Here is a 25,000-nt window from a genome sequence, read left to right as displayed (position 1 = left end):
CAGCCTGTTTCTCCGGATGAGTGTTTTGGCTGTTGTCGCATGTTTGTCCTTGTTGGCCACCGTATTTTAGGTTGTAGTTAGCATCACTGACACACTGAAACAAACCAGCAGATATCTGTCAGGACGCTCTGATCGAGGGTTTCAAACTCACGTAAATCCCAGCACTGATTTAATTAGTCACATAACTGGTGACGTGTGTGCAGCCTTAATCCATAATAATGCTGCAGAATTCAGAAGCTGATCAAATGTTTTGTGTAAAATCAAAGAAATTTAAGCTGTTTAATAAACTGAGAGAACAATGAAGTACTTCACATTGTGCACGCGTGCAGTACAGGAGTACTTTGCTGATGTCCATCAAATACCTTCCCCCTGTCTGATCATTTACCCACTCCTCTCCCCTGGTGCAAGGTGCAACACAAAACAAGCGCACCCTTGATGACCACATTAGCAGCAGTGACGTTGCAGAACAGAAACACTCAAACACGCACAGTTTGTTGTTTCTGTGATGTGATGCAGTCTTTCTAAACAAACTGAAACAAACGTATGATCTGTGAAATATCACAGCTGTGACACTTTAAACACATAAACACACAAACACACAGCGCGCAGCGCGCTTCCCTCCTGACTGACATCACAGTCTGTAATGAATGAATGTGAGCAGCTGCGGAGCAGATCACATTTCATTCTTTCACTGCTGGAAGTATTTGTTTAAACAGATCTAAATCATCTCTGACACCTCCAGAGAGCTCATAAATATCTCATCAGTGTCAGCAGAGATTACACTCCCCTTCTGAGTTAAGAAAGTCCTCAAAGAAGCAGCAAAGTCACTTCCTTTCTCACCCGCTGTGTGTGTAAAATGTGATGCTTGTTTCAGAGGAAGTGATGAAACACAAAGAGAAGTGATCCTCTCAGGGTGCTCAGACCTCCTATCTTTAGGGCTGCACACGAACGCACCATCCCAGCACATTATCTCAATCCGTTTGCAGCATTAACGAGTTTCCATGCAGGTGTTTGACAGAATGAATTCTCTGTGAGTGAAACTCTGCAGCTGATCGGATTAATAGATGATTATCAGCAGAGAGACTTCATATTTACTCTGTGAGTCAGGAGGACGAGGAGGAGCTGATGTTAACACAAAACAGACTCAAAGAACATTTGAAGCAGACTTTAAAAACAACTTCACCTTCTGTTATCTGACTGTGCTGGCGTGCACTGTGCAGTAAAAGAAGCGCTTCCTGCTAAAGCTGCAGAACCTGCAAACATTCAGCATGTCTCAGCTGAACTTTATGCAAACAGAAACATTCTCACACTGCAACAGACATGAACGCCTCCCCTCCAATCCAGCGTGAAATGTGCCACAAACCAAGCGCCCCCTTTCCTCAGGAGCCGCCTTGTCCCCACCTGCCCGCCCTGAACACACCATGCACAGCAAACATCATCTGCTGCACAACAGCTGCACCCGCTACCCCTGCTGTGTGACAAATCACGAACCAAGCGCTCTTTTTTTTCTGCTGTGTGATGTGATCCAGCAGCTGCACGAATCTGCTCCAGAAAAACACATTACAAAACTCCTCGTCCGTCCCTCTACCTCTCTCACTGGCTGTTAAGGGTCCCAAATCAAGCGCTCCCCTGGACCTGCAGCTGAGCCTCCCGTGAGTTAACACCCACATGTTGTCCTGCATCACAGCTTCATGCAAAAACAGCTGCAACAAAACAGAAAGCAAACACCTCCCTCCACAGGCCTGTGAGGCAGCGTAAATCAAGTGCTCCCTTATACTCCAGGGGCAGCTGACAGTAAAGCCTGCAGATCACACGTGTGCCAACATTCACTCATCAGCTGTTCCTGTTGCAGAGGTTAACACACTCCAACTAAAGACAAAGACAGAACCGTAAGCTGTCTCCTCCCGTCCAGGCCTGAAACGGATCATAAATGAAGCACGCCCATTTCCAAACACACCCACAGCTCATTCCCTCCACAAAGCAGCAACAACACCAGTTACAAAAACCTTATTTTCTCAATCCATGATGTCACCTCCCCCTGGCTCTGTATCGAATCACAAACCAAGCGCTCCCCGTCTCTCCTTTGTAGCAGGTGAAGATTACAGCTCTTGATCCCTGCACAAAAAGCAAACGTACTGAAATAACTCCATCTTTCTGTTGTCATCCATCGCAACCTCCTGTTTCCACACCAGCCCTCTCCTCTGGCATGTGATGCATCACAAAACAAGCGCTCCCTTTAACTCCACACCTTCCCTGACTTTTAGTCCAAACTTTCTGCAACATCCTCTCATCTTTCTCTTCTTCTCCAACAAACTGCTGCAACAAAACAACCTGAGGTGCATCTTCTGTCACCTCCCTTCTCGGCCTGTGAAGTACAACAAATCAAGCGCTCCCTTTGCACGTCTGCTGCGGCTGCTGTCCCTCCTACACTCAGTCTGGTTTATGAAAAACACGCCTGCATGATGCTAAACCTCCTCCTGCTTTGTGTTTATACAGCTTCTGCTGGATCAGAAATCAAGCGCCCCCTTTATTTCCTCAGAACTTCACCTGCAGTCACGTTTTTGCAACCAAATAAAAAAATGACCTGCCCCACATACTGGACTCTATCCCCTCAGCTGGCATGTGACGCATCATAAACCAAGCGCTTCCCTTAATCACATCATGAAGCGGAGCCTCTCTGCGCTGCGAGGGACCGAGCGAGTAAGCATGCTTACCTGAGCACAGCTGATCAGACCATTCATAAAACAAAAGGTAGTCACGCAAAGACGAACGCGACAGGCTGAACTACAACTAAACAAAAACAAGACAATCATTCTGCCAGTGTTAATGTTCAGCATCAAACCGAACACAAGTAAACATAACAAAGCCAAAGCAATAAACCAAAACCTCTAAACTTTCAAACTCAGACTCCCATGATGCAGCGTGGACGTGGTATGTTCCACTTGTTCACTTCCTGTGTTTGAAAACTGTTTTAGCCGCCAAATCTTTAACTAAGGCCTGAGAAGGAAAACACGTAAAAGTGAAACGAAGACAAAATAAACCTGACATACAAGAGTTAATTCAATGCGTGTATGTGTGAGGGGATGTATAACAAATCGAGCGCTCCCTTCGTTACCTCCCTGCTGAAGCTCCCCTCCACATGCACCAGCCTCTCGTGTCTTCCCTGCAATAACATAACCTAAACTCCTCTCCAGCTCTCTGCATGTAGCCACTCTCCTCTGAGCTGGTGTGAGGTGTATCACAAATCAAGCGCTCCCTTGATTACCTCATGAAGTCAGGTTCCCTTCACTCATTTTCCACAAAGTGGAGCTGCAACAAAATCAAACTAACCCCTCCTCTCCTATCATTATTCATCTCCCGTGGTGCATCACAAATCAAGCGCTCCCTTCATGGCCTCAGGAGTTCTGTTTTTTCTCACCTCCTTCTCTACGTAGACGTCTCCTAGCGCTCCCTTCCTTACCTCAGTACCTGCTTACACAGCCACGTGTCTGTGCGACCACATCAAGCCCCGTCTCTCTTTCCCCTCTTTATCTGCTGCTTCAACCTAGACCCTCTCCTCTTGGCTGGCATGAGAAGCATCACAAATCAAGCGCTCCGTTCATTACCTCACTCCACATGCACAAGCATCTTGTGTTTTCTCCTTAACAAAACAGCCCAAACTCCCCTGAGTCCCCCTCCGCATCTCACTGCATGTAGCCACCCTGCGCTCCCTTGATTACCTGCTTACCTACACAACCAAGTTTCTCTGCAACCAAATCAAACATACCCTTTCCCACCTCCTCTTCTTCATCTCCCACTTTAGCCGAGACTCTGTCACCTTAGCTTGCAAAAGTCACAAACCAAGCGCTCCCTTCATCTCCTCGTGACGTGAGGTTCCCTTCACAAACAAATCAAACACTCCTTTCCTTTCATTACACATCCCTCTCCTCCTTAGACCCGCTCTTCTTAGCTGCTTAGCTTAAACTCCCCTTCTACATCACTCCTCTACTGCAGGTCTGAGGTGTTTCACAAATCAAGCGCTCCCTTGATTACCTCATGAAGTCAGGTCCCCTTCACGTTCACAACTCTTTTCCACAAACTGGAGCTGCAACGAAACCAAACTAACACCTCGTCTCATTATTCATCTCCCGTGGTGCATCACAAATCAAGCGCTCCCTTCATGGCCTCAGGAGTTGGAGCTTCTCGAGCGTCTTTCGTTTAATGTTGTAATTTTGTCTTTTTCCACCTCTCACCTCCTTCTCCACCTAAACCCTCTCCTCTTAGCTGTCATGAATCACAAATCAAGCGCTCCCTTGATTACCTCAGAACCTGCTTACCTACACAGCCAACCAAACATTCCCCTCTTCATCTCCCACTTCATCCTAGACACTGTCCCTCTAACTGGCATGTGAGGCATCACAAATCAAGCGCTCCCTTCATTACCTCACTGTTGGACCTTCCCTCCACATGCACAAGCATGTTGTGTTTTCTCTGCAACAAAATCAACCCCCTCTGTCCCCCTCCCCATCTCACTGCATGTAGCCCCTCTCCTCTGAGCTGGTGTGAGGTGTACTGCAAACCAAGTGCTCCCTTGATTACCTCATGAGGTAAGGTTCCCTTCACATTCACAACACTCTTTTCCCACTAAGTGGGGCTGAAACAAAATCAAACTAACCCCTCCTCTCCTCTCCTCTCCTCTCCTCCCCTTGCCTCTCATTATTCATCACAAATCCAGCGCTCCCTTCATGGCCTCAGGAGTTAGTTAGCTGTTAGTGTTGTTCTTCCGTCTCCTCTCACCTCCTTCTACACATAGACCCTCTCCTCGTGCTCCCACCTCAGAACCTGCTTACCTACAGAGCCACGTTACTCTGCAACCAAATCAAACATACCCATCTTCCCCGTCTTCACCTGGCACTTCAGCCTAGACCCTCTCCTCTTGGCTGGCATGTGAGGCATCACAAATCAAGCGCTCCCCTCATTACCTCACTGCTGGAGCTTCCCTTTACATGCACAAGCATCTTGTGTTTCCTCTGCAACCAAATCAACCAAACTCCCCTCTCCCCCCCCTCCCCATCTCCTTGCAAGTAGCCCCACTCCTCTTAGCTGGTGTAAGGTGGAACACAAAACAAGCGCTCCCCTCTCTACCTTCCAGCTTCCCTCTCATCAGCAGCATCATGTGTGTTTCTCTACAAGACAAAGTGGAGCTGCTACTAAATCAAACCAGGCCCTCCCCTTTTTACCCCTCCGTCTCGCCTGCATGTGGACCCTCTCAGCTGGCATGTAACGAACCCCAAACCAAGCGCTCCCTTTACCTCAAGACCCTCTGATCCTGCAGTCTTTCTCCACATCAACACCATCAGGTTCGTTTTTCTGCAACATCCAAAAACACAAAGCGGAGCTGCAACAAAAACCAAACCGACCCCCCCTCATCTGCAGCCCGGCGTGCGGAGCCGTGACACAAACAAACACACACCGGGACACACGGGGACACACACCGGGACACTCCGGGCCCGGGTCTTACCTCTGGAGCTGCTGAAGGCGGTGTACCAGGACAGGGAGACCAGCCCGCACAGCCCGAACAACAAGACCGTCAGGAAGGAGACATTTCGGAGCCTCATCTCCGGAGCCCCGGGAGCATGTCCGCACTGAGAGGGGGGAGGAGAGGGACGGACGGAGGGAGGGATGGAGGGAGGGGGGAGGCAGGTAGAAGGAGAGAGAGAGACAGGTAGACAGAAACAGAGAGAGACGGCGAGAGACGAAGAGGCGGGCGGAGCTGTTGCCGTCTGAACAGCAGCAGCGAGACTGAAGAGAGAGAGCGAGAGGGAAAGAGAGGGAGGGAGGGAGGGAGGGGGAGGAGACAGACAGGTAGAGAGACACTGTAGGAAGGGAAAAGAGAGAGAAAGGGGGGCGTTAGGGAAGCGTTAGTGAACATTTGCTGAAATTAACATGAAATAATCGTCTTAATTTGAGTTGTGACGTCAGGTTACACAACACACGAGGCAGCAAATAAAAATATAAACATTGAAAATTGAAAACATTAAAAATTCGAAAATTAAAATTAAATTCAAACTGTTGAATTTTTATTATGGCGGCAAAATATTTATGTTAAAAAGTAATTTAAGCTTTCAGTTATAATTAATGTTAATATGTTGCTTGACAGAAGCGACTTTAAAGGATCTATTACAACAAAGTAAAGTCGGAGGTGTGATGCCTTAAAATGTGGTCAACCTCCCATGTCTTAGTCACGAGCTAACACGTTCCAGCAGCTTGCATTGACAACTGGACCCGCTAATTTTAGCTAGCTATCTAAATTCTTTGAAACTGGCTGACTTTCAGACAGCTTAGGTGGGAGAGTGGGTGCAGAACTGTTGTCTTAGAGGTAATGTTAGGTGACATTGCTAGCTAGTTAGCCGGACATGCTAGCAAAAGCTAAGTACCATTAAATCCATTCATCATGCTTTTGAAATTGCTGGTTGTGAACCTACTCCACATGCTATAATTTCCCATCATCCTCTGCTGCTTTCATTGTGCTTCATTCATGAGGGGGCTTTGGGAAATATTGAACTTTGTTTGCTTCCTGTACTTTACTCTGGAGGATATCAGCTGTTTTTTAACCTGGTTTACTTTGTTTATATTGGTCTTTATTAATTTTAATTTTCTCCTCCATCACATTCTCTCTCCGTTCTCTGGCCTCCCCTTCCTGTGTTACAAAGTGGCCAAGAATGATTCAAAAGTAATAAAGAAAAACATAACTTCAGATTCAAACCTACTGCTCACATTTTGTGTGAACTGTTTGTGGATCAGCTGAGGCCTTCCAAAGTAAAGGTCAGGGTTCTATTCAGAGAATCCAGCCGTGTTACACACAGTCTGCAGCGCCCTCTGGTGGTCAGGCCTAAACTTCAAGTATTGTGCACTGAAGACTACAGATGAAAATGAGCCTTTGTGGCTAACTTTGGCATATTTCAGGAATGTTATAGATATGCTCTGTCCCTCGGAAATAACGTAATAATACAAATACATAATGAATCATATGTTACAGTTAAACTTCAAACTCTCTGCTCCGGGAGGTTTGCCCTCCATTCTTCTTTAGATATTCCCTCTTTTGCTGTTTTGATGGTTGTGGTGAAATTCGCTCCACTGTCCCACACTGACACCTAGCGGTCACAAACAGCAGGCACAAGCTGAGCTCTGACAAACACAAATCAGAATCCGATTTATTTACACAGACAAGAAGTGAGTCTGTATCTAAACACCATAACGGTCACAGTTATAATATTATTAACAAAAAACAAACAAATACACATTTTTATTAAAATGTAAAAAATTGAAAAATGTTTTCAAAGTAAAGGACTGGTAAAAAGAGGAGGAAGAGTTCACCTAAAATACAGAAACGTACATTTTGTGGATCTCAAACACTTTAAACTCTTTTATGAAGAACTCTGGAAACCATTCAAATATTAATAATATTGATCCAAATATTTGTGTAGCACTTTTCGAGCAAGGATCATAAAATATTTTGCATTTGCATTGGTTTACTGTGTCCTGAAGTATTTTTCTTCTGGTGCAAATTAAAGAAATGTTTAATAAAAATACATTGACATATCAATAGAGAAATTAAGTTGCAAAAACAGGCTGAAAAAACATCCAAAATGTTTTATTAAATTTTTATATTCTTGTTCAAATCAAACCAAACTTTAAAATCAGAAAGAAATGAGTCAGTGTTGCAATGTCTGTTGCTTTATTATGAAAATGTTTTTGTAGCAGTTTGTGTGTCTGAAGCTGCTTCTTCACTTACACAATAATGGCACAAGCTGATGTGCAAGAACACACACACACACACACACACACACACACGCACACACACACGCACACACGCACACACACGATAGAGAGAAAAAGTCTCCTGTGAAATATATTATGATAAAAAGCAGCTTATCATTCGAAGACCTCGATCATAAAGATGTTTAATGTCAGCTCTCAGGGTGCAAATAAGAGATCACATCAAAAATAACAATAACAATAAATGAGGAAGGAGATGAGTACAGAAAAGAGGAAGGAAAGAAACACAGGAGGAACAAAGTGAGGAAGGAAAGGTTGTTTAGATTCATTCATTCCTTTAATGAGTAGCTACCCAACTCAATTATACGGAAGGAAGGAGGGAAGGAAAGGAAAGGAGAGGGGATGAAGGGAGGGAGGGAGGAGGAGTAAATCAGTGTTTGAGACTGACGCGGAAGAAGAATCAGCCCCGGAGGAGGAAGAAGAAACCTCAAAATGAAGCGGACCCCCTCCGGCTCATTTCACACTTGTTGAATAACGATTATCTCCAAAACTGTAGCGGTTTTGGACGTTTTCACAGCCGGGTTCTGTTGTCCTTCTCTCGGGTGTGGACCTGCTGGTTTCAGGCTACACGGCTGTCTGACAGACCGGCTGTGATATTGACTGAAAATAAGACCATTTATCCATTTCATAGATACAGCCGCGGACTCTCTCAGCATCCAGCTCTACTGGATCGATATTTCATTATTTATTTATCCAGCTTCTCAAGCGGGAAGCTCCGGGAATCACGCCGAGCCTGGCGCCCTCTGGTCGGTGCAGCGCCGCTGGGTGGCACCGCTGTCTCCGGGCGGAGGGACTCTGATCTCGGCGTGGTGTACGATCCCTCCACCGTGAGAAGACGACGTTATAAAGAAAATTGAGTGTTGCCTTCTCCTCGGACCTCAAGCTTTACTTTTACGGAAGCTGGATGCACGATTAATATTTCACGAGTCGGATATTGAGCTTTCCTGCGAGGCGGGAAGCTCCGGAGAAACGCCGGCCGCAGCGCCCTCTCCGTCGGGCAGCACCGCTGGGTGGCACCGCTGGGTCCAGCCGGTGGGATGACTCTCCACCGGTGGTTAGCGACGTCACATTAGAAAACTAATCTTGTTTGGAGAACAAAGTCGTGACCTGGTTGCTTAGTCAGTATTTTTGGACTTGGATAATTAGCTTCTTAGGCGGGGAAAGCTCCAGTAAACACACCGAGCACGGGGCTCTTTCCCCGGGCTGCGGAGCTGTGTCCGGCCCGGTGCGATGTCTCTCCACTGGGGGTGGAATAATTTATAGAGATCCGGGCTTTTCTGCAGCAGAAGTTAACCCAAACATACCCCGTGTTGTCGGCCTCGTGTTTGTGTGTGGGATTGGAGGACATGGCGGACTCCGGCCGGGCCAGACCGGCGGACCCTGACGCCGCGGACAACCGGACAGAGAGCCCCCTGAGCGGGAAGAAGAGGGCGCAGCACTCCCCTGGTCTCCGGCCCAAGTACCAAAGCTCTGCGCTGGGTCACTGCCTCCGGAAAGTCACCCTCACCAAACCCACCTTCTGCCACAGCTGCAGCGACTTCATCTGGGGACTCATCGGCTTCCTGTGTGAAGGTAAAAACACACTAGATAGTGATATACAGAGTAAGCTGTGTATTATTTACAGCTTCATATAGTATATTCATTATTCATAGTTAAGCTTGAACTCATGGCCCACATAAGTGCATGTTCCGGTTCTCCCAGTGGGATTTGAACCACTACAGCTGCAGGTGACCCTGAACAAGGTGTGTTTGGCTGTCTGTTTCTCCTTTGACTAACGCAGTTGGACTGAAGGAGCTCAGGCTGGATCTCTGTCTGTGGATCTGAATGTATAAAACTTGCAGAGATGATGAAAGATGCAGAGAGTTTGTCCTGTCTGCACTGAAAGATGCATCAGCTGCAGCAGAAATTAGCACCCAGGAAGGCATCCTCTCCTTTCCTCTCTTTCCTGTCTTCCTTTTATGTTTCCTTTCCTTTTCTGTAAATGTCTTTCCTCATCTTTTGCAGCCTTTCCTTTCCTTTGTATCCTTTCTCTCCCTTCCTTTTCTTTTACTTTCTCACCTTTGACGCCCTGTTCTTTACTATTCTTTCTTTTTCTCATCTCCTGATTCATTCCCTCTCCCAGTCTCCTCTCCTGCCCTTTTCTGTCTTCCTTTCTTTCCTCTCGTTTTTTCTCTTTCCTTTTATATTATATTATTTATCTTTCCTTATCCTGTGTCGCCTTTCATTTCCTCCTTTTTCTTTTCTTTTCATCTTCTCTCCTTTTAACTTTTCGTCCTCTCTCCTTTCCCTCCTTTTTCATCTGTCTTTCCTTTCCTTTCCTTCTCTCGTATCTTTTTCTTTTACGTTCTCTCCTTTCTAACCCTGTCTCTCTTTCCCCCCACTTTCTTTTCATTCTTTCCATTCCTTGTCATCTCTTCCTTTCCTATTCTCTCCTTCTTTGTCTCCTATTACATTCCCTTTCTCGATCCTTCTTTTCCTTGTGTATCCTTTACTTCCTTTTCTCTCCTATCTTCCTTTCCCTCCTCCTGTTCTCCTATTCTTTCCTTTCCTGTCTTTTCGTTTTTCTTTCTTTTTCTTTAATTTACTGTCTTCTTTCCCTTTTGTTCTTTTCTTCATTTCCTTCCTTCTGCTTTTCCTCTTTCCTCTCCTCTCACTGAGCCACGACTTAATCATGAATTCGACAGGCAAACTGAAGAGCCAAGCCAACACACACGCACACGCACACACACACACACAGACACACTAACACTCACACACGCTAACAAACACAGTCCACTCTGCCCAGTAACACACTGGTCGCCCATGCTCTCTGATGTGTGTGTGTTTCTTTGGGAGGTGTAAAGTGTGTGTTGCGCAATCGGAGCAGCAGTCGAGTCGTGATTTACTTTCCTCCGGTTGTCATGGCAACAGGCGGTGTGTTTGTGTGACTGGGAGCAGCAGCGAGATGACCACCATCATCCTCATCATCCTCACACAGCTGCGGATGCGTTAAAGCTGCAGCAGAAAAACATCATTAACATTAACACAATGCTGCTGTCAGAGCTGGATTACATAACAACGACGTTTCTGTTCTTTAAGCCCACTGTTGGATTAACACAAACTGTGATGTCATCAAAGTGCTTCATCTGCCTGTGAGAATATTTCATAATAACACACAAAACCTCTTATTGTTATTATACCTTTATGTTTCATACACTAGTTTCCCCATCATGTCTGTGGCAGGCTGTAATTGCTGCAACATAATCCTTGATGGGTCAAAGGTCGTCCACTAAAAGTTCTTGTTGTTTCCACTGGCAGGCTCAGATTGTTAGTCTAAGTGTGTGACAACATGACAGAAAGGATCCCTACAGAGATAGACCTTTTTGTTACAGAGGAAGATGATTGTTTTAACCACACACAGACGTTACATTGCTCTCTGCACACACACCAGACTCCATTGACAAAAACACTGATTTTACCTCACAGGACACAGGAGCTGCTGGTCTCCTGCTGCCTTGATCTATTAGTTTTTGTTTCTTGTGTGTGTTAAACGAATGATGTCTTGGATCTGAAACAAAACCATTTAAAACATCAAAGTTACACAATAACACAAACACACTAACCAGTGGAGGCAGCAGGAGACCAGCAGCTCCTGTGTTCTGTGAGGTAAAATCAGTGTTTTTGTCAATGGAGTCTGGTGTGTGTGCAGAGAGCGATGTAACGTCTGTGTGTGGTTAAAACAATCATCTTCCTCTGTAACAAAAAGGTCTATCTCTGTAGGGATCCTTTCTGCCATGTTGTCACACACTTAGAATAACAATCCGATCAGGATGACTTAATCCAGACTGTAAACAGAACAGGTAATACTACACAGCCTGTTTTGGGGCTTCGAACTAAAGAAATCTACTGAAGCAAAACCCTTTTTTTTTTTTAAAGTTTTTAATAATTTAGAAACCAGAATATGTAACAAACAAAGGAGCGTGGTTTAAACACAGAAATGATCCTTTAAAGCTAATGTAAATAGTGCCATCTCTCTTACTTCAGACTGTTACAGCCGTACGTGGCTTTAACTGAGAAGACACTTCACACATTCACACGACACTTCATGTGGTCACACTTTAAAATGACGTTTGAACTTCTCTTTATGTCAAATCCAGATCCACCTTAAAACAGTCGTTTTGTAAATGAAGTTCTGACTGTGAGAAACCTCAGGCGGCTGAGTCTCTGCTGACTCACCGGTTTTAAATAACAGCTTTTATCAGACGTATTAACGGCCCGTTGGAGCTCCTGGACAGGAAAAACCAGGCTGACGATGTTTTTGAAACAAACAGGAGGGTTTGGCTGCTGGTGATGAGATCAGTGTGTGAAAGTGGCCGGAGTGAACATGTGAGGTTTACCACATGTGACAGAATAAACAGAAAAACAGCTCAGAGTAAATGTCAGGTCGGTCACACGCAGGCAGAGAGGATAAGGTTAAATGCACCTACACATGACTCTAATTTAGCTCACCTCATTTTTAATCAAAGTGTCTTCACTGAAGAGAGCGACCCTGTTCTGTGATATCACAGAACATTTATTCTTTATGAAAATGTTTGAAGAACCCTGAACTTTGACCTTGCAGCTTCCTGCTGCTGTGGGTTTATGAAGAAAGACTCTTTGATGACAGCAAAGAGATTAAAGAAAGAAATCCTCTCTGTAGTGACTGAGGCGTTTCTGTCTGAGCTTAACTACACATCAGCCACTGTTCATACTTTAATACTGTGTGTGTGAATCTTCATAATAGATATAATGATAATAGACTCACTGTAAACCAGATCTACCTACAGGTACAAATAAAGTAACCTACAGAAAAGTAAACAACAGATTATTGCATTCAACATTGTTGTTCATTCATTCATTATTGTGTGTTTTCAGTGTTTTATGAGTGAGATGTCCTCTGTCCTCTATAATGAAACATTAAATGTTAAAAAATATCAGCATCAAATTGGGATCGTCTGTTTTTGACAAATGAAATCACATTAAAACTCAAATTATGTTTTATTTTATTTACATGTATTTAATCAGGAAAAGCCTCATTGAGATTAAAAAGAGAGCAGCAGCACACTTTCACAAAGTTTCAGACATGCAGCACAAAACACAGTCAGCACATTCTGGGTCGCACAGCATCTACAGTCTGATGCATCTTCCTCCAACGCCTGCGCTCTACTTTAAACAGATTTAAAGAGATCAGGTCCTTTAGACCCGAACCCTCCTGCAGCAGAGTCCGAGCAGCGGCAGCGGCACACCTGAAACACCTTTTCCCTGTTTCAACACGCTCTTTGGAGACAGTTAGCAAAATGAAGCCTTGTGAGTGGGTCACAGAGCGAAGACTGGAGCGCCAACATTTTTCAGATTAATAAAATCACGTAAGTAAGAGGAAAGCAAGTTAAGAATCGCCTCATAAATAAGGACATGCTGGTGATTTAGTGTACGGCCGGACAATGCAGGCCAGCCTGCTCGAGCGTACAGGGAGCAGTGATGAGTGACGGCCTTCAGATGTGTCATAAAGCTGCTCCGCTCTCTCAATGTTTCTGGAATAGAAGCTGCAGCTGTAACTTCTTTACGAGCTGCTGAATATGAAGCGCAAAAGATAGCCAATCATCAGTGAAGAATCCCAGGTCTCTACAAGAAGAAGAAGTTTACCTTATAATTATTCTCATATGTGATCATATTAATGTATTTGTTTTAATATGGTAGAAAACAGCTTAAGCTACAGTTTCTTCGACTGCTGATGACTGTCACTCCGCCTGCAGTTGAAGTCGTGTTTACAAAAATGATTAAGAGTAATTTTTAAGTCCTTCTGTCGAGGTGTAAAACTTTTAAAGGTTAAACTTTAAAGGGATGGTTCAGGCTGTTGAAGTGGGGTTTTCTGAGGTACTTATCCATAGTAAGTGTACGATGTACAGTAGATAACCGTCAGCACGGTCCCTGTTAGAAAGCTAAGCTAAGCTAAGCTAAGCTAAGCTAAGCACAGCTGCAGACAGGGTCAAACAGCTGTTGTGTTACCGTGTGCTGCAGGTGTAGGTATACAGGGCCGATGTGCAGAGTGAGACATAGTGCCAAAGGAAAGCGGTGTGTGACGTCAGTGTGAGGACAGAAAACTAAAGCACAGCGTCCACTTAAACCGACGTGTTTGTTTACTTAAACCGACGTGTTTGTTTACTTAAACCGACGTGTTTGTTTACATGTAGGACTCCTTTAAGTGGCTAAAGTACTCCTGACACCGCCTGCAGCCGTGCTTAGCTTAGCTTCTGTGAACTCCTGCCCGATTCTCTTCTAACAGGAGCATGCTGACTGTAACCTACTTACTATTGATAAGAACCTCAGACAACCCAGGGAGTTGAACCTGTATCTGACAGTGTTGCTGCCTTGCTCGTTGACCTCTGACCTTCCTCTCCGTCTCCTCCTCAGTGTGTAACTTCATGTGTCATGAGAAATGTCTGAAGACGCTGCGCTCAGTGTGTTCCTGCATGGCTCCGTCTCTGGTCCGGGTGAGTATCGAACCTCTCAAACTCTGAACACCATGTTTATTGATCTGCTCTGATCAGTGAGGCTGAAGAACGGCTGCACGATCAATGAAACACCAATAAAACACCTGCCAGAGAGGACAGGGGTTCACCTAACTCACCTGTTCTCTGGGAGACATATCCTCCTCCTTCTTCTCCTTTTCCTCTACTATTTCTCCTTCTTCTCCTTCTCCTTCTCCTTATACTACTCCTCCTCCTTCTTCTCCTTTTCCTTCTACTATTCCTCCTTCTTCTTCTTCTTCTCCTTTTCCTCTTACTATTCCTCCTTCTTCTTCTTCTCATTTTCCTCTTACTATTCCTCCTTCTCCTTCTTCTCCTTCTCCTTCTACTATTCCTCCTCCTTCTTCTCCTTTCCTTCTCCTATTCCTCCTTCTTCTTCTCCTTCTCCTTCTACTATTCCTCTTTCTTCTTCTCCATTTCCTTCTACTCTTCCTCCTTCTTCTTCTCTTTCTCCTTCTCCTCCTCCTTTTCCTTCTCCTATTCCTCCTCCTTCTTCTCCTTTCCTTCTCCTATTCCTCCTCCTTCTTCTCCTTCTCCTATTCCTCTTTCTTCTTCTCCTTCTACTATTCCTCCTTCTTCTTCTCCTTCTACTATTACTCCTCCTTCTTCTCCTTTCCTTCTCATATTCATCCTCCTTCTTCTCCTTTTCCTTCTACTATTCCTCCTCCTTCTTCTCCTTCTCCTTCTACTATTCCTCCTCCTTCTTCTCCTTTCCTTCTCCTATTCCTCCTCCTTCTTCTCCTTCTCCTTCTACTATTCCTCCTTCTCCTTTTCCTCCTCCTCCTTTTCCTTCTACTATTCCTCCTCCTTCTTCTCCTTTCCTTCTCCTATTCCTCCTCCTTCTTCTCCTTTTCCTTCTCCTATTCCTCCTCCTTCTTCTCCTTCTCCTTCTACTATTCCTCCTTCTCCTTTTCCTCCTCCTCCTTTTCCTTCTACTATTCCTCCTCCTTCTTCTCCTTTTCCTTCTACTATTTCTCCTCCTTCTTCTTCTCCTTCTCCTTCTACTATTTCTCCTCCTTCTTCTTCTCTTTCTCCTTCTCCTCCTCCTTTTCCTTCTCCTATTCCTCCTCCTTCTTCTCCTTTCCTTCTCCTATTCCTCCTCCTTCTTCTCCTTTCCTTCTCCTATTCCTCCTCCTTCTTCTCCTTCTCCTTCTACTATTCCTCCTTCTTCTTCTCCTTCTACTATTCCTCCTCCTTCTTCTCCTTTCCTTCTCCTATTCCTCCTCCTTCTTCTCCTTTCCTTCTCCTATTCCTCCTCCTTCTTCTCCTTCTCCTTCTACTATTCCTCTTTCTTCTTCTCCTTCTACTATTCCTCCTTCTTCTTCTCCTTCTACTATTACTCCTCCTTCTTCTCCTTTCCTTCTCCTATTCCTCCTCCTTCTTCTCCTTTTCCTTCTACTATTCCTCCTCCTTCTTCTCCTTCTCCTTCTACTATTCCTCCTCCTTCTTCTCCTTTCCTTCTCCTATTCCTCCTCCTTCTTCTCCTTCTCCTTCTACTATTCCTCCTTCTCCTTTTCCTCCTCCTCCTTTTCCTTCTACTATTCCTCCTCCTTCTTCTCCTTTCCTTCTCCTATTCCTCCTCCTTCTTCTCCTTTTCCTTCTCCTATTCCTCCTCCTTCTTCTCCTTCTCCTTCTACTATTCCTCCTTCTCCTTTTCCTCCTCCTCCTTTTCCTTCTACTATTCCTCCTCCTTCTTCTCCTTTTCCTTCTACTATTTCTCCTCCTTCTTCTTCTCCTTCTCCTTCTACTATTCCTCCTCCTTCTTCTCCTTCTCCTTCTCCTCCACCTTCTCCTCCCTCTCCTTCTTCTTCTTCTTGTAATTATTTTGCAGAGGCGGAATGTTCACGCCAGCCTTTGATCTGTTGTTCAAAGATATCCGGATGTTCTGACACGAACAGAACCTCTCCGTCTCTGTTCAGTAACAGTTAACAGCATGTTGAGAATGGCTGCAAACGCTCCCTAAATAAAGTGTAACATTGAAACAATGCAGCTTTTTTAAAGGAGCTAACGTTTTCCCTCAGCTGTGTTGACGGCGTGTTGTTGCTGCCCCCTGTAGGTCCCGGTGGCTCACTGCTTCGGCCCGGCGGGTCACAAGAAGCGTTTCTGCTGCGTCTGTAGAAAACACACGGAGGGGAGCACGGCGCTGCGCTGCGAAGGTCAGACCAGTTTAACCAGTTTAACCATCATCTGATGTAAAGCACACTGTATATTAAGATAACTTCATCCTTTATTCGCCCCACAGCGTTACAGTGTTACAGCAGCAACATTACAATAAAGGCCATAAAATAAGTAACTAAACAAGTGTCTCTAAAAAATATGGACAGAGAAGATGTGAACAAAGCATCGTAAATACACAACAGACCCTTTAAAAACCCTGTCAGCAAGTGTACAGCATGACTGAATGAACACATGGACGTCCTGATGTACTAATATAAGAGAAGTATTGCACATGTATTTCTATATGAACACTAAGTATGTAATGTGTTTAACTTAAAGCAGGCTCCTGTTTAAGATGAAGGAGCTGAGAATGAAACACTGAGGGACAGCCCTAACCCAGAGAGCACAGAGGAAGTGAGGAGCACTGAAATATAAGACTGAGGTTTCAGTGAAGCTACAGGGACTGTGTTCAAACAGTTACAGCTCTAAATAAAGAATCTCAATGAAGCTGACGAGTTTGACATTAAAGAGCCTCCTCACATGTTCACTGAGCTGCTGCTGGGTTTGCTGCTCAGACGTGAGGTCAGAGGTTAGCTGACCTTTGACCTCATTCCTTACATTCCTGACATAAACTCCTGTGACCAGGATTACACATGACTAACATAACGTGTGTGTGTTTCAGTGTGTGAGCTGCACGTCCACGCTGACTGTGCCCTCTTCACCTGCGCAGACTGTCGCTGCAGTCACCTGGACGCGACTCTGCAGCAGGTGAGTGTCACTGCAGTCAGAGGAAATACCGTAAGTACTGGAATACGAGCAGCTGAAAGAAAAACTCACATTCTGAAAGTTCTCAGATCCTTTACGGTGTTGGTGTTTAACTTAGTAGGTCGCATGATCATACGGCAATGCAGTTAAGTTTCTGTCCAAAGTCATGTGCTTTAAATGTTTGTAGATAAAGTTTATCATTTTACTAGAGCGATCCTCATAAAATACAGAAACGGCGCTGACTCAAACTGGGTCACTGTAAAAGAAATGCTCTTTGATGGAGCTACGTCAGCCGTGTTGCTGCAGCTTAGCTGGCTACATGTCTCTGTTTGCTAGCTTCAGTGTGGTGAAGCTTCATTTAATGTAGAGTAACTGTTAGCTTAGCTCGCTACACTTGAGAAGGAGCTTGCCGAACACTTCTTATACCACAGTGTAAAAAAATCTGTCAGTATAATCATGAGACTGTAGTGGAAGTGTAGAAAGTAGATGATTGTTCTACTATTATAGTTCCTATCATTTAATTATCCTCACTGCATTCATGCAAACACAGATTTTACTGGACTGCAGGACTATTTTCAATCTGCTTGGTTGTTTGTAAAACTATAAATAACTATAAAACGATAGAAGTAGAAGGACCTGCTGTCACGATGACCCTGAACCCAGAGTGACACCTGACTCATTTCTGCTCCTGTACGAGTGAAACGATGAGACACAGGAGACGTGAGATCTTTACACGTGTTTTATGGAAGTAAAGCAGCTGATCACAAGACGACAACATTCTCAATATGAACAAACCAGCGTGAGAATTAACACGAACAAAACCACCATCAATCAGCAGGTTTTATAAAGAGACACCTGGTTTTATTGGAGCAGTGATAACGTGAATGTCATGCTACAAAAGCAATAGATATGCTACAAGAACAAGCTAACACTGCTAACTACAGCGACGTAAAGCTACAAAATGCTTAAGTTAAAGTGTTCTCAGGTTACTTCTCCTCTTTGGAAACATCATAAAAACACACATTTATCTTTACTTCATACAATTTTCATCTTTGAGAGTGGATGCTACATGTTAGCGATGGTTAGCTGTTAGCCGTGTTGTTATTTACTTCTGTTTTCCAAAACAGGAAACAGGTTGATCCTGACGTAGCATCCTGCAAATGGTTAAATGTCACACATGTCTGTTCTATGCAGTACAACTTGGGCTCTGACCTTTGACCCCTTCATTTATACCTCCCAAAATCACAAATCTAATGCAAAGGATTTTACTGCCTGTACAACACACTGTATACACACACTGTGTGTGTGTGTGTGTGTGTGTGTGTGTGTGTGGTGTCAGATTAATGACTGATGTGTTATTGATCACCTGACACACACTCTTTAATCAAAGACTTCCTGTGAGCCGCTCAGTGAGCAGTAAATGAGGACGTCTGTCCGGTGTGATCGATCTGAGCTGATTGATCCGTCACAGCCGCTGATTCTGATCGATAACATGAAGCTGGGGGCTCCTGCGATCGTTCAACACCAGTGATCTGACTGAAACCAGCAGCAAGAGCATCACAGACTGGGTCACACTGGTTCTAAGATCTGTAAGCTAGATCTACTTTTTCTCTCTGCAGGATACGTTCCACCACCACTGGAGGGAGGGGAACCTGCCGTCAGCAGCGAGGTGTGAGGTGTGTCGGCGTTCCTGCGGCTCGTCCGACGTCATGGCGGGGATGAGGTGTGAGTGGTGCGGCATCACGGTGAGAAACGGCACCTTTGTTTAGAAGTCACATCAATAACTGATAAATGTGTTCTGCACTAAAACAGAATCCTGAGACCGAAGAGCGGAGGTGTTCAAGTGCCTTGCGCCCTGGGTTTTGACCCTAAGGCTCAATAAAGTTTTCCCTATCTTGCAGCACCTGCGAGGAAGCCTGCAGACACTACTCGGGGCATAATTAAATTTCACTGCCCTCTCTGCAACCAAACACAAGCCATTGTTTGGATCGTTAAAGGACAGTGTGTAGAACATAGACGAGCTAAAAACATACAACTTAAAAAATTGGACCGAGGTTCTGTCTCAGGCTCAAATGTTATTGGAGCACACAGCGAAAAGGGGTGGGCTTTAGGAAGGGTACTTTAAAAATACAAGGGAACTTCCAGCCCTTATTAGCTCTGTGTGTGTGTGTGTCTGTGTGTGTGTGTGTGTGTTCTGTCCGTCTCTGCAGAGCCACGCGGCGTGCTTCCTCAGCGTGCCAGCAGAGTGCACTCTTGGACGTCTGCGCTGCATGCTGCTGCATCCGGTTTGCGTCCGCCTCGACTCCAGAAACTTCAGCAAGATGCACTGCTACAGAATCACAGAGAGCTGCAGCCCTGAGCTGGGTACACACACACACACACACACACACACACACACACACACACACACGCACCACTTCCTCTGTGATGCTGCTGACACAAACTGTGTGTGAACCACAAACACTCGACTCATTTCCTGACAGCTTCGCTCACTCGTCGAGCTGTGAAGCTAAATATGAAGTTTTTCACGACAGCACGAACAATGAAGCTGTCGCACACTCGGCCTGCAGGGAGCTGAGACCAAGAGGCCCTGCAGGTTTCCTCAGCTTTCATATAAAGGCTCCCATTTAAACAATTTTACTACAAAAAACAAACCTGCACAGTAACAAACTTCCAGGAGCAGAGGATAAAGTTTTGTTGTGATTTTGTTGAATCGGATTAAGTGACAGCAACTGTTTCACAATCGGCAGTCTGTCTGATATCAGACACAGAGCACAGTGTGTGAAGGAAAGACAATTTCAAGTTGATCAAATGATCCAAATCAAGATTGTATCTATAAACTGCAGATATATCAATAAAAATATGTATTTTGCCTTTCTATAAGCACTTAAAGTCTCTCTAAGATTAAAAGACTCAGTATTGGTGGTCACATGTTTGAGTTTTAAATAAAAGCGGGCACAGGTTCTTCCAGGTGTCTGAGCCGGACAGGACGGATTCATTCAGCGATCAGGACGTTCTTGTCCCTCAAACATGTCCATTGATCTCTGAGTGTTTCTCTCTTCTCTCTCTCTCTCTCTCTCTCTCTCTCTCTCTCTCTCAGATAACTCGGATGAATTTGATTCGTCTGCTGCTGTTTCTAAAGACGGTCAGCCGGCTGCTCCAGAGTCAGGTCAGTTCACACCTTCAAACTCTCCTCCAACAAACTCTGCTTCACTTTGTTCGTCAGATTTTTAGATAATGTCAAACTTATAATCTTTGTGTCCCCTCAGAACTTTCAAACTTTAGGAGACTCAGCATTCTCAGATCTGTCACATTTGGAGGTTTCAGAGTGAAGGAAGTTTTTGGGAGAATTTATGAAGTTAGAGGAGGAAAATTCCAGGATGTGTTCTGTGTTTTGACCGACAGGGAAACAGTTTCTGAAGGTGTTTGACGGTGATGATGCAGCCAAGCGAGGCTGCTTCCGATTGGTCTCCATCCTCCGAGCCACGAGGAACGAGGAAGTGGTGGTGAGAGCTCCGCCCCCTTCCTATTAATACTACTGTAACTACCTACAGAGCCTGTGGGGGTTAAACAGTAGAGAAAACACAGGGAGTTTTCAAAATAAAAGCAGGTTATTATAATTCTCCAAAAGCTAGTGCAAAGGAAATATCTGATGCTGTATTTAATCTCAATATTCGACTTTGCTGATGTTCTCAGCCCTGAGTTTTGTCTGTCAGGAAACATGCAGGCGTCACGCAGACTTTTTGTTTTGACTTCGGATAAAACGCAGAAAATAATCAGAAATTGAATAAAAGCTGCAAAGGATGCTTTTTCTGGGACATGCGACGATTTTTTAAGAAAAACATTTCAGTCTTTGTGAAGCGACTTTCAGATTTGATTTGAAACTAAATACTGATTTCAGCAGGAATAGTGCATAAAAATACTGAAACGTATTCCTTATTATTTTCCTTATAATGTCTTCTGTTAATATACATTTTATCAGAGTCATGAAACCACACTTATACCCTCCCCACTTCTGCTGTTCCTCCTCGTGTTGTCCTGCAGGAGGCGGCGCTGAGGGCCTTCTACCTCCCCGATGAACCTCAGGACTTTGAGCTGCACGAGGTCGGCGGGATGCAGCGTCTCCACAGCGACGACATCCTGAACCGTAACGGCGGTCCGGATAACAGGAGCTCCCTGAAGGACGGAGGCGACTCCTGGCTGCTGAGGGCCAAACCCCGAGACGCTGAGGTCATCCAGGTGCACGCAGGCTGGCCCAGGTGAGTAAATACAGCCTAACTTTAGCTCGACTGATACCGAAGTTTTTAAGGTTTGTGAAGACTCGTAGCTGCTGTGTGTTTCAGGTCGGGTGCAGCTTTCGTCTCTGTCTCCGTCTCAAAGAGCAGCACGGCAGCTTCAGTCCTCCCTGAGGTCCTCAGTCAGCTCGACAGACAGGTAACTTTTACTCAGGCTTAAAGTGAGCTTTCACATGAACTCAAATTTACACCCCAAACAAAAGTGCAACGTCAAGATGGCTACAGAGAGGGCTCGAGGTCGTCCGGACAACCCCGAGAGAAAAACAGCTTCTAACTTAACAAACGAGATCTCGGAGCCTTGCTGCCTCTCTCACTGTTTCCTGAACGTCTGAAACAAACAGGACGAAATGATACATCAGTATCGCCGCTCTTAAATATCTGCTGTCTCTGCTTAAGCATCCTCTCCGTCTCATATAAACACAGCCTCCAAATAAAGTCTGATATATTATCTACAAACGTACGATGAGAGGTAACTTAGCTAGACTTTAACCAGTTAATTTGAATGTTACCGTCCCTTTTAGCTGAAGTCTCTTGAATGTTAGTTCCTGTCATTGCAAATCGAGCTGTAGACGTGTTTAATCTGCCGCAACAATCAGTTCACTGTCATGTGACCTCTGTGGGAGGAAACAGCTGAGCTGAATCTTTATTTCCTGTCAGACTTCTTCCTGATGACCGTTTGTTGTTTCAGGAAGAAGACGCGTCCAGGTTCAGCCTGCTGGAGGTCTGCATGAGCAGCAAGCAAGGTGAGCAGTCAGGTCCAGTGTGGAGGACATAACACACAGTGAGGTCAGCTGAAACCATCTGAAGGTCACAGCCGCTCACATATTAGAGTTATAGAAATAAAGGTTTGAAGGTTTGAACCACTAAAACTTCACAAACGTCTCAGCGGGGAAAGACTCTAGTAATGTCTAAAAATGTGCCGTCCAATCAGGTGCAATCAGCTCTATAAACAGGAAGTCACATTAGCATGTATCTCTGTATATGTTTTACTTATGTCTGCAAACAGGAGAAAACTGTAACAGAACAGAACTCATGCAGTGTATAATGAGAACATGCTAAGCTAGCCGCATGTTATTAGCATAAAATGTAATGGATATGTTGACCGTTCTCATAATACATCTTTTACTGTAACTGCCCGGGTATTAGCATGCTAACGTTAGCTTCGTCAGTTGTTTCAGCTGGTTTACAACAGTAAACTCAGCCTCATGCTCCTCTCCTCTCCGTGTGCCCTCCAGTTCAGAGGCAGACGCTGACTCCTCAGGAGAACATCCTGGAGAAGCTGCAGGAGATCAGGAAGGTAGGAGGAGAAACAATGTTAGACATGAAATCAGTTTCAAAGGTGAAATAAACCTGCTGCGGTTGTTTCCAGATGTCTCTGCGTCAGATGAACCAGACTCGGTTTTACATCGTGGAGAACATGAACCGAGCGGTGCAGGTCGGCCTGCTGATCGGAGGGTTCCCTCCCCTGCTGAACAAAGAGGAGTACGTCCAGCTGATCCAGGAGCACCTGACCATCAAGAGTGAGTCTGAGCCGCGTTAGGAGAACCAAACTGTTTCTTTAAAACGAAGCAAATGTTCTACTAATGATGTTTCCCTCAGTGATGGTTGGTTTCTGCATGTTGAGGTCGTCTCACAGCGGGCCTGCCCGTCTGTCTAACCCCCCCCTCTGTCTGTCTCTGCAGCTCACCTGGTCACCATCAGCCACATCTATGCCAGTCAAGGTGAGACAGGTGTCTGCTCTGTGGATTTAATGGACACGTGCTTCTGCTTGAGTGCGTGCACATCAGTGATCTTAGAGGAGAGGGGCTCTGCCTGGTGGCTGCCGGAGTAAAAACAAACTGTAATCACTGAACTGAAAATGAATCGATTGATTGTTTTTGATTTGATTCTGTAAAACGTGAAGAATGTTAAATTATCTACGACCTTGATAGTAAATGATTCTGTTTGAGGCAGTTTTTAGTCAAACTTTGATTCCAGCTTTAAATCTGAATATTTTCCTCCTTAAAGACAGAAACGGATCATCTTAGGACCTCATGTTGAGCTTTTTCTGAAAACAACTAATCAATTGATTAAGAAAATATTGGTGTTGGAGTTCAGATTTGACATATCTGTAATGACCTGCATGTTGTTTGTGTGCGCTCAGGTGCGGTGGCGTTGCAGATCGCGTGTTTCTCTGAAGCAGAGAGGATCTACATGTTGGCTAAAGACACGACCGTCAACAGCAAGACGCTCACGTCACTCGTCGTCCCAGAGATCCTGGTAACACTAATAACACAAAGTCTAACAGTTTATGTTCGTGTGTAGTTTGTTTGATTTATTACTTTTGTTCCAGATAAAGATTTGAAGTCACTGAGAGGTGAGGGTCACGTGTTTAAGGTGTCATCAGATTGTACCACCGGGCAGGAGGGTACGAGGCGGCAAGGGAAAGAATGCAGATAATCCAGGCAGACAGGAACGTGAAATAAAGACTCAAACACTGACAGGAAAAGTCCACGAATCTGCAAGTAAAGAGGAACGGGGCAGGGACAAGGTGCCGACAGGCACAGGTTAAGGTGCAGCTGCAGGGACCCAAATGCAGACAGGAACACTGTGGTGAAATAAAGACACAGAAACTTACAGGAAAGCAGCTAAAGGTAGCAAGCTAAAATCCACAGCTTAACAGGAACTGGGCAGGTTAAGGCTCAGGGAAAGGACCCGAATGCAGACTGTCCAGGCCGAGGCAGCCAGTGTGACAGAGGGAAATATGTCATCGTGCTGATGCCTCACATCACAGGGTCTGACTCTGACGTTTTCAGAACAACAAGCTGGGAGGAGACGTCTGTCCTCTGCTGGTGTTCGTCAACCCAAAGAGCGGCGGTCTGAAGGGCCGAGAGCTCCTCTACAGCTTCCGGAAACTTCTGAACCCTCACCAGGTCTTTGATATCTCCAACGGAGGACCGCTGGCTGGGTGAGAGAGACACTTTTACGGGATCTTGCCATGATTTTGGTGGTTTGTATATTTTAGCCCTTTTAAACTGAAACATACATCAGGTCTACTTTCTGTCAAAGATTCATAATCTTTCCATTCTTTGATTTTGTTTCACGATAAGAATCATCCTGAAGATACGGTGGCCCTGAGGGTCAAACAGGAAGACATTTTAAAGCAGAGAACACTTCACGTGTTGTTTTGTTTTCTGTTGTGTTTTGAGCCTCAGGGCCACCGTACCAAGACACTTCAATCCAAAAATCTATACACTGAACAAATCTTCCTCATGCTCCTGTTCTCTGATCTTCTCCTCCGGTCCAGTCTCCATACGTTCCGGGAGGTTCCCCGGTTTCGGGTGCTGGTCTGTGGGGGCGATGGGACGGTGGGCTGGGTGCTGGGAGTACTGGAAGCTGTCCGGCACAAACTGGTGTGTCGAGAGCCGCCCATCGGCATCG

The 25,000-nt window shown here is 45.1% G+C and overlaps 2 protein-coding genes across 2 annotated transcripts in view; one reads left to right on the top strand and one right to left on the bottom strand.

Moving 5' to 3' along the window:
- The window catches only part of mgat4b (alpha-1,3-mannosyl-glycoprotein 4-beta-N-acetylglucosaminyltransferase B), a 92,501-nt gene extending 86,750 nt beyond the window's left edge, over positions 1-5,751 (bottom strand). Inside the window, exon 1 of the mRNA XM_069670042.1 lies at positions 5,501-5,751. Coding sequence (XP_069526143.1) covers positions 5,501-5,597 — 97 coding nt within the window. The 5' untranslated portion in view covers positions 5,598-5,751. The remainder of the gene's footprint in view (positions 1-5,500) is intronic.
- Positions 5,752-8,222: 2,471 nt separating this feature from the next.
- LOC138598131 (diacylglycerol kinase theta) overlaps positions 8,223-25,000 on the top strand; it is an 18,667-nt gene continuing 1,889 nt past the window's right edge. The window contains exons 1-17 of the mRNA XM_069669832.1: positions 8,223-9,390; positions 14,248-14,327; positions 16,420-16,519; positions 17,203-17,288; positions 18,905-19,030; positions 19,496-19,649; positions 20,386-20,454; positions 20,691-20,791; positions 21,330-21,544; positions 21,629-21,719; positions 22,269-22,323; positions 22,816-22,877; positions 22,950-23,100; positions 23,263-23,301; positions 23,724-23,839; positions 24,376-24,527; positions 24,867-25,000. The exon at positions 24,867-25,000 is cut by the window's right edge and continues 15 nt beyond it. Of these exons, the coding sequence (XP_069525933.1) occupies positions 9,165-9,390; positions 14,248-14,327; positions 16,420-16,519; positions 17,203-17,288; positions 18,905-19,030; positions 19,496-19,649; positions 20,386-20,454; positions 20,691-20,791; positions 21,330-21,544; positions 21,629-21,719; positions 22,269-22,323; positions 22,816-22,877; positions 22,950-23,100; positions 23,263-23,301; positions 23,724-23,839; positions 24,376-24,527; positions 24,867-25,000 (1,957 nt within the window). The 5' untranslated portion in view covers positions 8,223-9,164. The remainder of the gene's footprint in view (positions 9,391-14,247; positions 14,328-16,419; positions 16,520-17,202; positions 17,289-18,904; positions 19,031-19,495; positions 19,650-20,385; positions 20,455-20,690; positions 20,792-21,329; positions 21,545-21,628; positions 21,720-22,268; positions 22,324-22,815; positions 22,878-22,949; positions 23,101-23,262; positions 23,302-23,723; positions 23,840-24,375; positions 24,528-24,866) is intronic.

This window comes from Semicossyphus pulcher, unplaced genomic scaffold (genome assembly GCF_022749685.1).
Source record: "Semicossyphus pulcher isolate SPU_LCO1_2020_fin unplaced genomic scaffold, fSemPul1.0.p SCAF_2, whole genome shotgun sequence".
NCBI lineage: Eukaryota > Metazoa > Chordata > Actinopteri > Labriformes > Labridae > Semicossyphus > Semicossyphus pulcher.
Note: the sequence above shows the minus strand (reverse complement) of the source record. Positions and strands in the feature narration are given on the sequence as shown.